This window comes from Apaloderma vittatum, unplaced genomic scaffold, assembly GCF_000703405.1.
Source record: "Apaloderma vittatum isolate BGI_N311 unplaced genomic scaffold, ASM70340v1 scaffold5603, whole genome shotgun sequence".
Lineage (NCBI taxonomy): Eukaryota > Metazoa > Chordata > Aves > Trogoniformes > Trogonidae > Apaloderma > Apaloderma vittatum.
The window spans coordinates 123,286-137,229 of NW_009709572.1; the positions used below are offsets into that span (position 1 = coordinate 123,286).

Consider the following 13,944-nt stretch of genomic DNA (forward strand, 5'->3'; position numbering starts at 1 on the left):
ACAGGCTGCCCAGAGAGGTTGTGGAGCCTCCTTCTCTGGAGACTTTCAAAACCCTTCTGCACGCGTTCCTGTGTGGCTGCCCCAGGTGATCCTGCTCTGGCAGGGGGGTTGGACTAGATGATCTCTAGAGGTCACTTCCAACCCCCAACATTCTATGAAGATTCTATGATCCCTCCATGTATTACAGGCATCTCTGCTTTCTGGGACACGGGTGACTCTTGCAATACGTGTCAAACCACCACCAGTTCTTTACAAAATTTTATTTTACCTTGAATGTCAAGCATATTACCATTCTCTGATAGTAGGATGACAAAAAAACAACACATTAGAAAAAGCCACTTATAAAGCATCAGTTAAGATCAATACAAGACTGCCTTAATTTAAGAAATAGATTTGAAATTCTCAGGGGAACTGTGCTTTTACTCTTTATGTAAAAGCAAGCAATACACCTGATTAGGAAAGCATACAATGAAAATTAGACATAGCTTGCTTAAAATGAAAGAGGAAACAGTGTAAAACATATTACAGCTAGTCAGCCAGCAGTTAGAGCTCTCTCCTTGGAAGCCTTGCTTCTTCAGTTTGCCATTTACATATGAGTTGAATCACCCACATGGAACCTTTTGACCTTTTGTAGGTGATAGTACCATCTTCAATAAAACCATGGCCCTCCTTGAACCAGTAGTTCTACCCTTGCATTTCACCTTGGTTTTAAGGAAAGAGTTGCATGGCAAAATAGGTTATATTACTTCCATAACAAGTCCAGATATTTCTCTTAATTTATAAAAATCTGATATATGCTTTCACTGACAGAACACTTGGAGTTAAGACTTATGAAATGTACACAAGTCAATGAGATTCACATACACATAAAATCAAAGCCAGCCACATTCTTTCAAAATCAAATACTGTATATGTTGGCTGCATCTGAAAATTTTCACAGTAATTTATACCTGACCAATACCATTTAAGGCCTAATCCTGCTCCCAGTAACATTTCCAGCAATTTTGCAAAGGATTTCAGTGTTAACGGGAGGATGACACTTAAATACTAAATATCAAATATTTTAATTAATTTTACTCCAATTCACTGATGGTCTCTTTAAAAACACGTAAGATTCAATTGATACAAGTTATAAAAAAATTATTGGAGTTTCTTTTCCAAAGGAACATATAATCTTTGGGATGATTATTTGTAGTGTTTTTAATGTCAGAGGTACTTTTGTTCTTGCTTAGGAGATTATTGCTGGTCACCTTCCTGAGACTTGAAAGACCATAAAAGACAAGCACCATACCTACTCCTCTAAATGATTGTATCACAAGTTAATAATTTGGTCCCTTTCTAAATGGATCTCTCCCTACAATTACACTAAAACATAGTGATGGGTCACAAATTCCAGGGGGTCCAACTGGTCCTGGCATTCCAGACTGCCACGATCTCCATCTTTACCAGGCTGCCCACGCTCTCCAGGACGTCCTTCCTTGCTCATACCCGGTGGACCTTCAGGACCTTAATGATATACACACAATGAACAAACACATTAAACAATATTTTTCTTAAAATGAAAACAAGAGCAAGTATGGACTCACAAACCCTCTGATCTTTGGTGAATTACACAGATAATGAAACTTCTTTTTCTGAAAAAGAAACTACTTGTCACAAACTGCTTAGATGTTTCTATAAAACACATGATCACTTACTAAGACTTTTTTTAAGTATGTGGAAAACGCTTTAAATAGAAATAACTTTTAAAAGAAAATATAAAAATCTACTTCAATATAGTGTTACATTTTATTGTATAATCTGGAACCACCATGGTGTGAATAGTATCTCTTCCAAATGCTCAGCTTTGGATTTTGCATGAATACACCACTGTTAGGAAGAACATTTTCATCTATTAAGCAATGCTTATAAGTCTCAGTTTTCAGGTAATGGCTGACTTCAAGATACATCTGTCAAGAAACAGCAGTCTCAGGTGCCTATCTATACAAAACCTGTCACATATTAAATACTGTATTACATGACAATTTAAAAGGCATGCAAGAGAGATGCACTAGCCATAAAACATATATAGCAATTAAGCGTGTAAAAACTAAGGTTTTCCAAACTATATCAATAGTTTTGAAAAAACACACTTTTAAAGAAAATTACTAGCATGCACTGACTCTGCAAAGCTGAACCATCCCTCACCTGGAGGTCCTGGGGGACCTTGGATCCCAGGAGCCCCAATTCCTTGATTGCCTTTTGCACCGTTTTTCCCTGGCAGTCCTGTGAATTAGCAAACACATGAATATCTTTCCACACTAAGAATATTTTGATCCAATGAATTAGGAAGTCAGCTTTTGATAATACTTATTGAATAAAAACATGTAATAGCTAAAAAACAAATAATGAGATGTAAAATATGCACTCCCTTGTATCCTGCACAGTGTAACTGCGTTCTAAATTATCCTAATTTCTACTGAATTAAGAGCTGATGTAGCACCTGTTAAGCAGACAGCCACTATGAGATGATGGTCAATGAAATTTGCTGTCATTGCCTTTCCATTTTCAAAGATTTTAAGAAGTTGTATGAAGGAAGTGTAAGGTATTCACCACAGTCCTTGTGGAATACAGAATGTATAGACAATCTTCAACAACATATGGTAGAATTAAATCTCCACCAAAGAAATACTGAGAGGGACAAAATATGTGCTCTCTTGCACTAGTACAACCCAATAAATTCAGTTTCTTCATACAAATAGATACCTGTTTGTCCAACTCTTAAGGAATAACCAGAACTGTTAGTGTCAGCTCCAGAGGAAAACTGCACATTCTGCTACTGCAGATGAAGTTATAAACGTGCTACAGATAAATTATCATCACATCCCAAATTAATTGGACACACAGTTAGCAAGTCAAAAAGAAAGTAAATGTTTATCAACTATTTGCCTGTCTGCCCTTGGCACATTACTAGTTAGCTGTATTTCATATAGCTTTCCTGATTGTTTTGATGCTATAGCTAACACAGGCGCTGCTGGGACCAGTTACCAAAATTACAGACTTTACCCAGTCTCCTGGTCTAGTTCTAGAATATATATGCGTACTTAAAATCTGCAAATACATCACAGAAATCAGTTGGAACACTCAGATGGATGAGTTACCTGAAAGCATAAACATTAGCTTGTCTAAAAAGAAACTAGAATGTTTAAGAAAAGCATAAAGAAAGTAGTAAGAAGAACAAGAGAAGAAAACCCCAGGAAATCAGAGGGAATATAAAGGTTATTGCACGCCAAAAATCAGTCTACAGGGTAGCAGACAGTAAATAGCCACTGAGCAAATATTGTTCTTTAAAACAGCAGAAATGAAGTTTGGAAGGAAAGAAACCAGAAAACATGGAAATACGTTGAAATGAACGTCTAAGTTTATTTGATTTAAAGAAATAATCTAAATGCAGCTTAAAAATATTTACTTGAGACCAAGAACTCTCTAAAAAGACCAAAACAAAGTTTTGACAGTAGAACTGAATACCAGCTATCTCCTTGTGTTCTTGTACTTTCTCTTCTTCTGACACTCATTCTTCATAGGCGGTGAAACATTCACGTTGCACCATGTCCTCAACTGCAGTTTGCGATACAAACCCAGCTATTCCCTTACTCTGCCTGTAAACTCATTCAAAACTGGAAGCAGAAAGTGAAGTCGTGAAGAACATTAGCACCAGTACCTCTTGTCCCACGAGCCCCAGGGCGACCCGGGATGCCTGTGAGCCCTGGAATGCCATCATTTCCTGGTAAGCCAGGAAACCCTCGTGGGCCTTCAGGACCTCTTGGACCTGGTGGTCCTGGAAGTCCCGGTGAAGCACTTTGAGAATGACAGTGGTTACAGTTTTGCAGCCTTCCACTCTGGAGGATGACAGGCAACTGGGCTGGGAGAATTCAAACACAAAATTGCTTAGAGTGTTGGACTAATACAACGTAAAAATATTGCTCCCTAGCCACTAATACAAAACCACTTTCCCCTCTTTAGAGAACGCATGATACCTTTAGGATATTAAATGGCAAAGTATGGAACTTGTGTTGTGGAAATACGTTCCTTGTAGGAAAACAAGTGATAAATAAAATATCAGCCTTTCTTTCAATAAACCGGCTTTACAATTATCAGGATACTTTGGCACTTTAATTAAGGAAAGAGCAGTAAAGAGTCTTTCAAACTTACTTCTCAGCACATCTGAACAAACCTGTCGAATAAATTCTTCTGAAAATTCTCGTGCCTGAATTGAACAGAGAACAATTTAAAAAACAGACAGCATGTATTTTGAGGGTTTTTTTAAGGTACTCATAACGACAAGTTTGAGGTCCTATACATACAGGTTTTCCATCTGATCCAGGTGGTCCTGGGGGTCCGCGATCTCCTGGCTGACCTCTTAGACCAGGAGGTCCAACCAAACCCTGGATACCGGCTTCTCCTTTTTGCCCATTGATGCCTCGAATGCCTGGATCTCCTTTCTCACCTTTCTGAAACAGAACATCAATGAAAAGCCAATTGTATCTTTACAGTCCATTTGGAAGCTGGGTAGTACCAAGCAAATACACTCCGAGAAAATCTTCACTGATCTTCATAAAATTAATATAAGCTTGATAGTGATGAGATCTATTTAACTAAAATTTTATTTAACTAAAGTTCTCAGACTATTTAGTAACTGTTTCATAGAATCACAGAATGGTCTAGGCTGGAAGGGACCTTAGAGATCATTTTAATCCAGCCTCCCTACCGCCAGGGAGGCCACCTCTCAACTAGATCAGGCAACACATGGGGACCGAACAGGAATCGAACTCGTGACCTTAGCCTTGTTAGCACTATGCTCTACTGGCTGAGCTAACCAGTAGATACTAGATATATTTAGTTAATAAATAAAACCAGAAACAAATTACCATTATATTTTTTCAATTCAAGGACCTGTTTTACTAATTAATATAAAACAAAATAGTCTTTCTTATTAATATCTGGAATGAAAGGATTTATTCACTTTTTCATGAGAATTAGATAATTTGTTGCAGTACACTAAAATCCTTATAAAGCTGGAAAAATTAGAACTGAAATTCTGGCTTCAGTGAAGTTCTTGGCAAACTTACTATAATAATCAAGACTTTTACCCTATGTCTGTAGACTGTAAGACATAAGAAAAAAACAGTTTGATTTCAGTTAGGGTATTTTTGTCGGGGTTTTTTCTGACTTAATTTATTCTCCATATGACTGATAACAACTGTACTCCATTTGCTTCACTGGAAAAGGTTAAAATAATACTGGAAAATATTTTGATATATCTTCATCAGAGCAATGGTTCTTCTACGTATGGAATTACCTACTGCAATAGTTCACATGGAACTCTTTCACAGCGCTGAAGCCAACAAAACATCAGTGCAGTGTAATATGGTACATGCCTAAGATTAAAGTTATTATGCTATGTTTGCTCCCTGATGAGTTTTTTCCTTCCATTTTTACACAGCTTCTGCATAAGGTTATCAGCTGCTTCAAAATTTTTTTCCCCCTTTCCAACTATTTTAAATGGAATTATGGAAACAAGGCAGTAGGATTACTATATACAACAAAACTCACTGGAACAAATAATGCAAGTTTAAGAAGCACTCAGGCATCTAGTCTTCATAAGCTTACATTGAATTTTAAATTATGGTATTTACATGACTTTGTATCATTCCTTATAGCACTTATCCAAATCCTTTATACCAGAAAAACTCAATGATTTCTGGCTTGGTCTGAATTAGTGACAATGCCCCAAGTTCTACATATGAATTATTACAGGTAGCAAGCTTCAAATTTAACATTGGATTGCTCAGTTTTATGCAGACAGCTAGCCACTACAATAAAGCAGGTAGTTTTTGCCCTTCAAAAAAAACAAACAAGAGAAATGAGACAAAAGTGACAGATGGCAGTGAAGTGTCTAAGAGTAGTGCTGGAAAATGGTCCACCAGTAAGATGCATGAATTGAACAGCAGTCCATACTCTCTTCCCACTACAAAAGTTATACACTAAATCAGAACTGACTTCTTCCGAGGTTGTAGTTGTCTTATATTTATTTGATGCTGTCAGCTTGAATGTTGCAGTCACAGAGAATTGAAACTCTTAGTTACACTTATAGAGATTTGTACTTGTTCATTTCTATTATATAATTACAATATTTTTTTATTTATTTAACAGGGTCAGCAAGGCTCAGAGACAAATTTGTGGAGTATATGTGGCTGCCTATGGTTATACTAGAAGATATATGTTCTGGGAGCTGAAAATCTTGCTGTTCTTGTAGCTAGAAGTTTTAATTTTAATTACTTTTAGAGCTATGGACTATGTTTACATAAAAGACATCTGACTTAAATCATAGAATCATAGAAGCGCCTAGGCTGGAAGGGACCTTAGAGATCATTTAATCCAACCTCCCTGTCATGGGCGGGGACACCTCTCAACTAGATCAGGCAACACATGGGGACCGAACGGGGATTGAACCCATGACCTTGGTGTTATCAGCACCATGCTCAAGTCGACTAAGCTAACCAGAATATATGTTAAAGGGCCTGGAAAGCAGTAAGTACCAGTGAAATATTGAGACAATGGCAACCATTATAGAAAAACATTACAGGCAAGAAGCCAGTATTAAAAAAACAAGACAAAGAGCTGGAAGCATGGGTACCACTGCTTGCAGAACTTGCCAAAAAGCAGATGAGGCTGCCGAGGGAAAGTTTCTGCAGTATATCTTGGTCTTGTAATGCTCAGCCACTTCCCATATGTGGCCTTGTTTGTTGACCCATACCATTGGCAAAGGAAATCAAAAAAAGGAAAAGAGCTCAGTAAGTGCTGAGAATTATGGACTGAAGAAACTTCTTATTAAGGAGTCAGAGTCTAACAAAGGACAATATATTTTATAAAAATAGAAAATATACTAACTTTGTAAGTCTAATAAGTAAACACAATGACATAATTATATCTTAGTGTATAGCAAGATTATTATTAAATGTATTTTTCAGAAGAAATGTATTATTATCATCATTTACAATATTTAAAGATGCTAGTTCAATAGTATACAAGGAATCTACTACCAATTTTGGCAATGATTTAGCAAAACGCCTATAAGCCCAACTGTAATTTTAAGTATTTCATAGAATCACAGAGGCATATAGGACAATTTATATGTTTAAATCCATAAAATTATCTAATTATGAGAATTAAGCTTCCAGTGAACATGTTTAGTTATTGATATGCAACAATGCTTTAATGAAAAATGGCTGAACAAAGAAATCTCTAACTAAAATTGAAGGATAATTATAATAATGGGACACTGTATCCTGATTTCACTAAATATTGGAATCAACAAATAAATCTTAAAGTTGAATCTCCAGTTTTTTTCTTTAAGTATTTGCTTTTTTCAACCATCTCTTTATAATGTTTTTTGTTGTTGATTGCTTGTTTAATTCTCTTAAAATATATACTTGGCTTCATTTTTTTAAATCTCCCATTGAATGAAATATATATTTCACTATATCTCTTTTAAATAATACTTCTTTTTCTTCTCTGATATTTCTCAATTCATTTTTCTTCTGTTGCTTATAGAGATGTGAGTAAGGAAATAAAACCATAAACACACATTTTACAGATCACATAATTTGCAGAAACTAATGTAATAATTTTGTGATACTGTATTTTTAATTTAAAAATACTTACCTCTCCTTGTTCTCCACTCAATCCTTCTACTCCCTTTAAGAATTAATATAAAAAAAAACATTAAAAAAGCAAATTGAGCAAAATTACTTGGAATAAAAAAGTAATATTTTTCTCCTTTGTTTTCAATAATTAATCACAAATGTCATTTTTTAAAGATTCTGTGATTGCTATTTGTACAAAAGAACCCAAACTGTATATAAGGATGAAAAAACCACAGCATGGTGAATTAACATTTTTATTACTTTTAATATCATATGCCAAAAGGACAAGCTGGAAGTATATCATACATTTTATAAAAAATAGACATAATATAGACATATAGGCAAAACCTTATTCACTTTACCAAATAAAAAGGAAATAAAATTTTGTGTTCTAGCAAAAGGAAACTCCTGTTCCTACCTGTTTAACTGTCTTACTAGGCAGAAATCAAGTTCAGAGCCTTTGAAACACAAACTCAGTTTGTAAGTCATACTTTGCATGTCGGCAAATGATTTTGGTGTCCTTTCTGCCAAATTATTCAGCATAGCTACTGATCATTAAATTCCATGGCAAGATGGCAGTTCAGCACAGGCTTTTTCACTTTTCTGATACACTTTTACCGACAAGGGAATCTGTACTGCATCTTTGAGAAGTCCTGGAGGCTTGAGAAACCTTGGAAGGACTCAGCACTGTCTACCAGTATTTGGCTGATGGATTTTTTGGTTGCTGACCAAACTAGGTAAACATGGGAAACAATTTTAGACTAAGCCTGTACTATTTTTTCAGCTTTCTCAAAAAAAGAAAAAAGAAAAAAAAAGAAAAAAGAAAAAAAGAAGAAAAAAGAAGAAAAAAGAAAAAAGAAAAAAGAAAAAAGAAAAAAGAAAAAAGAAAAAAAGAAAAAAGAAAAAAAGAAAAAAGAAAAAAGAAAAAAGTTTAATTTGTAAAGTGTTAGACACCACTTTGGGTTAGAACCAATGCTCAGAGTTTTATTTTAAACTACTTCCTTTCAAAATTATCTGCTTAGCTTTACCAGCAGACTCCTGTCAACCTACATACTCCTGAGAGTGATAAAACTGGGCTAACATACAACCTGCATCTCCTGCCCATGCTCCACTGGAATCAACTCTTTCTGGCTAGACAGGCAGCTGTATCGATGTTGTAATTCCGAAAAAAGCAATTGAGACTTCCTTCCAAATCCAGTTTTAGATATGTACCTCTAACAAATACTTCTCTGTTTAGACACAACAGAGATTATGTAGTTAACAAGTATTTATAAATACTAACAGTTATTTTCTGTGGTATAACAAGATAGCCAACTATGACACAATCAGAATACATTGGGCCAGAGTTAAAGAGAAACAACTGGATCTCACTGACTTGCAGCTGAAACAGGAAACATCTGTAATTTATGAGCACAGAAGATATCAATAATGACTCTGGTACAGTTTAGGAGGTGCAGGAAAGTGTAGTATGGTACATGTAAAATCTCAACATCTCAAGCATCACTCTTATAACTTTTACAGAAAAGCCAGTTTGTGCTGTTATCTGCACTTCATATTATTGATAATTCTTTCATAAAAAAATTTCTATAATTAAGGATTTACTAAAATAAGCCAGAAAAAAGTAGTTCTGGTCTGTTTCTCAATATATACGTTCCAGTGTTTGACCACTCTCAAAGCAAAATGCTTTTCCTTTATATCAAGTCAGGATTTCCCGCATTGCAACTTACGTCTATTTCTTGCCCTTCCACTGTGCACAGACAAGAAAAACAAGGCTACACCTTCTCTACATATGTTGATGGAACTAATCTTAAGAAACAAATATGAACCCTAGCTCTCTTGAAGCAGGATCACTATTTTAACAGTACCTGTAAGCCTGGATTTCCTTGTCTTCCTTTTTCTCCTTTCAGTCCCTTGAGAAAAGAAGCATATTTTCTTAAAAAATATATTTATGTGGGAGATGTAATTAAACTATTAAAAATAAGAGGTAATCCCTAAATTCTCATTTTAAACCATGTCCAATCAGTCTGAAAAGTTACTTTTCCACAGCTCAGAGCAGAAACTGTGCAGAAGGATACAATTTCTACTCTGAACACAGAGAAGTCAGATTATCATCTGACATGACACTCTTTTTTCTTATAGGTATTTTCATGCCTTTTAGACAGCAGTTATTTGTTATAATATAGTATCTAGGCAGAGGCCGAGTGAAGTTACTTTGACAAGAAGCATTGATGTGATCCCCTAGAGCTAGGGGCAGGCAAGGACAGGACCCAGCCCAGGACTACGAGGGTGATGAAACACACAGGAACAGGTTGCCCAGAGAGGTGGTGGAGGCCCCATTTCTGGAGACATTCACGGTCAGGCTTGATCAGGCTCTGTGCAACCTGATCTAGTTAAAGATGTTCCTGCTCACTGTGAGGAGGTTGGACGAGATGACCTTTTAAAGGTTGTTTCCAACCTAATGCATTGTCTGATTCTACTATTCTATTCTACAGCAGCCCTGCGTCGTGTCCCAGCCCCCTGGGGTAGCAGCACAACCCACACACCCAAGCCAATGTCACTCCTAGGACCTCGTTGCTCTGCATCAAATGTCAGTACCCTGCTCAGCCCTAGAAACACAGCTGGAAATTCATACTGGACATACTGGGCAGTTTTCCTTGAAGAAAAGTTAGGGCTCCCTGCTGCTGTTCTTCAAGCAAACCTTCTGTTGAACTTCATCTTAAAAAATTGTTCATGAATTAACACCCAAGACTTGTATTTATAGTGTTGCCAGATGATTTAATTAAAAACCAAAAAGTTGATATACCTGGATACCACTTTCACCTTGGTTTCCTTTGTCCCCCTGTAAAATATTAGAAAAAAAGTCTCCATTGTACCTTGATTCATGTCAAAGACATGTGGTCTTTAATACAGTAAATACAAAAAAAGAATCTAATAGCTTTTATTTGTACCAATTTTATCCTCCTGTGCACAAACACTGAGAATAGTAGAAAATGTTATACTAAGAAGGGAATTTGTCATAGAAAGAACTCTCATAAAGAAAAGTGAATACTCATACACCAAGTTACAATTTAAAAATACACTATAATGAGGTGGCAAATCCAGCAGGACTTTATCTGGTCAGTATATGGGAGTGGAGAGGAGAGGGGCAGTATTTCTGGTGAGTTAAATTTCCAGTGAGTGCTAACCACTAAGTATGCTTGCTTTCACCTGCAGAGAATAGAGCATAAACAATTTCTGTAACACTTCCTATAAACCCATTAAATGCAGAACTTACACATAATACATCAAAGAAAAAAATATTTTTTAATCAGAAAAAAAATTAAATTTAAACCTAATCAAAACTATGTAAGGCCTAAGTTCCTCTTCTACCCGCTCCTTTTGACTTCCATTGAAATGCTTATAGCAAATAAACATTAGTGGGATGACTGGCATTCAGATGGCACAAATGGTACTTAAAAGGCAGGTATCTAAGTTTATCAAGTTACCTGAACGCCATTCAATTGACACTGGAGAGAATCAGGCAGCTCTTGAAAACTATTCATGCCAACTGACAGAGGCATAATATATGTACTCCCAGAGTTTGCCTATTTCTCCTCATTGACTGAAAAGAAAACTTAAACTTACAGGAGATGACTCCTGCCCTAACTCTGATCCCTTAAACCATTGTGACTTTATTTCAATAGACATGAATCAAAGTGTTGGGCCAAGAGCACAGCAACTCATGAAACAAAAGACAGAACTGTAGGGGGTGTGCAAAACTGCATTTAATAAAAGAATTAGGATGGAGTTTCTTAGATCTGTTTTGCCGGTTCTCTGGTAAGAGCCAAATGTGTGTGTTTAGTTGTTTTTTTTGAAAAAGAGAGTATCAGTTAAATGCTAAACAAGTAGTAAAGAGAAGATTTTGGTCATGAAATATATTTTATTGATCAAAAATCCCAGAATGTAAGAGGGTATTTATGCCATCTGTATTTGGTTATACTACCCTTGAAAGCAAACTACTTTGTTTGATTTCAAGTTTTTTAAAAAAGCTATACCTGAAAGGCTTCACTTTTACTGTTAGATGCCTAAGCTACGCTTTCTTCCCTGAATAATTCAAGAGTTAGGCATACTTATGACTCGTAACTCCAGTTAACCATAAACATATATTCTGTCTTGCATCTTCATGTAAAATGAGTAATAATTTTTGCAAAAGCTTCTCCAGTTTCAAATTTAGAGAGGTTCCATAAACTTTAACATAATCTCCCTTCTTAAAATCAGTATTAGTGTCCTGGTACATACACCTCACAAGGCCCTTAGATATTGAAACTGAATAGCAACATTTTTAGCCTCAACAGCTTGTTGCTTTAATAAATGTCTAGTTCGAATAGTTGCAGGTAAAGCTTGTTAGTTACAGCAAACTATATGCTAAGGAAACAAATCTGTTACATGACATCAGAATCCTTATATTTCTCCAGAGAAGTAATATAACATTAAAATAAGTCTTCTACTCATATATGCCTATTAAGAAACTCACTGTAAAAAATACTTTGCCATGTTTTCCCATAAAAATACAATAAAATAATAAAAGTAGTAACAGTCCTCATTATTTTGCAAAGCAATAAAACATTTAATTTTCAAGATGCACATAATATTGCTTCAAAAGTATCCAGAATAAAGAAATCTTAATTAAAATTTAGACTAAACATGCAAGGGATGCAAGTAAGAGCTTCAGTTACAATCAGAATTAATTGATTTACAGCAATGGAACTAATCTGACCAATTTGCAACCATCAGAGGTGACATATGTTCAACCCTGAAATTCTCCTCAAATCATGTTATTGGAGATTACAGTGGATGTTTTTCCCCAGCTGTTCCAAACATGTAGTGTTCCCTTCACATAAATTTGCCTAATAATATGCATAAAGTATAAATTCTTGATCTCTCTCTGTTTCTTGATTAAGTTACATAGAAGAAAAGTGCCGTCCTGAAAAAAACATTATCTAGAAAACATAGATTTTAAGTTCTTTGTAGTTACCCAAAAGACAAAAAAATAATTATTTTTAATTACTTCTGATTTTCAGGTTTTTAAATACCATTCTATGGACAAAGCATAGCTGATTTTTCCTCAAAAGACTCAGTTCACACTCCAGTGAGTTACAGTAAGATAAAAATAAGACAGTATTTTAAAACAAGAAATATTCTAGGGTTTTTTTCTAGGCAAAACTGAGACATTTCAATCACACAGAAGATTTTTAGTAGAATGCTCTCATGTTATAGAAGAAAATCTCTAGGATAAAATACTTAATGCCATATTAATTACAGCTTCTGCAAAAAGATGTGTGCCTGAATTTCCAAAAAAACCCCCAAAGAACAATATTGCCTATAATCTTGTCAACCTGGGACTCCTTAAAGACATGTGACTGTCAAAAAATCCTACATGCCTACACTTTGAAAATAAGGATAACTATCCAGAAAAGTTAAACATCAATATGAAGTTTTACAGAGTGTTCACCAAGCAATTATTCAGCAATGAAGAATTTCAGCACAACCGCACCTATAGCAGTGTTTGATAGATGTAAGGCTGCCACAATGGTCTTTCTGAGAACTCAGTATGCAAGACGAATAAACATAGGTTCATCTGAAAAGATGAAATCATTTTCAACCTGTACCGTACAAGTAGGATCCAACTAATCTTTCGCCATCTAAAATTTCTGTATTTAATTTAGCTAGCTATACTTAATTTTATTTAAGCATATTTAATTTAGCTAACCAATATGTAATTTAGCTACACTCAAAGGCAGGTGTAGAGAGGTGAATTAATGACTCAGACCCCCAGTTGAATGTGGAGAGAACCCAGACAGCTTGGTTAGCTCAGATAATTCTTAAAGGCTAAGGCTAACCAATGACCAATGAATTGGTTCCATCGACCCAGGGTTCTTAAAGGAGACACAACAATAGACCTTATATATGTAGCAATTGCTATAAGTAAATATAGAATCATGGACAGTACTATTGTGTCCTATAAATCATAATGGAAGCTTCATCAATATCTATGTTTTTTTCCATTTAGCCATTCTCTCCCCTCTGTGACAAATGCTTGTTTTTCTAAAGAATGGGCCTTCCAAAATACACTGACTATTCTGTAATAACAATGATGTATTTAGAAAAAGAGTTTCCTTTGGTAATGATCACTCATAAGAAAGGCACTTCTAATAAAAGATGAAATTAATGTAAAACTGGGAGAAAAACACTTACCTTTATGCCCTGGACACCAGGAATG

At 35.4% G+C, this 13,944-nt stretch overlaps 1 protein-coding gene across 1 annotated transcript in view; it reads right to left on the reverse strand.

The window, feature by feature from the left end:
• Window positions 1–1,249: 1,249 nt before the first annotated feature.
• The window catches only part of LOC104272072 (collagen alpha-1(XXI) chain-like), a gene marked incomplete at its 5' end in the record, with an annotated part of 50,453 nt that continues 37,758 nt past the window's right edge, over window positions 1,250–13,944 (reverse strand). The window contains 9 exon segments of the mRNA XM_009866964.1: window positions 1,250–1,423; window positions 1,426–1,506; window positions 2,188–2,265; window positions 3,701–3,901; window positions 4,192–4,246; window positions 4,344–4,490; window positions 7,705–7,737; window positions 9,551–9,595; window positions 10,489–10,524. Coding sequence (XP_009865266.1) covers window positions 1,320–1,423; window positions 1,426–1,506; window positions 2,188–2,265; window positions 3,701–3,901; window positions 4,192–4,246; window positions 4,344–4,490; window positions 7,705–7,737; window positions 9,551–9,595; window positions 10,489–10,524 — 780 coding nt within the window.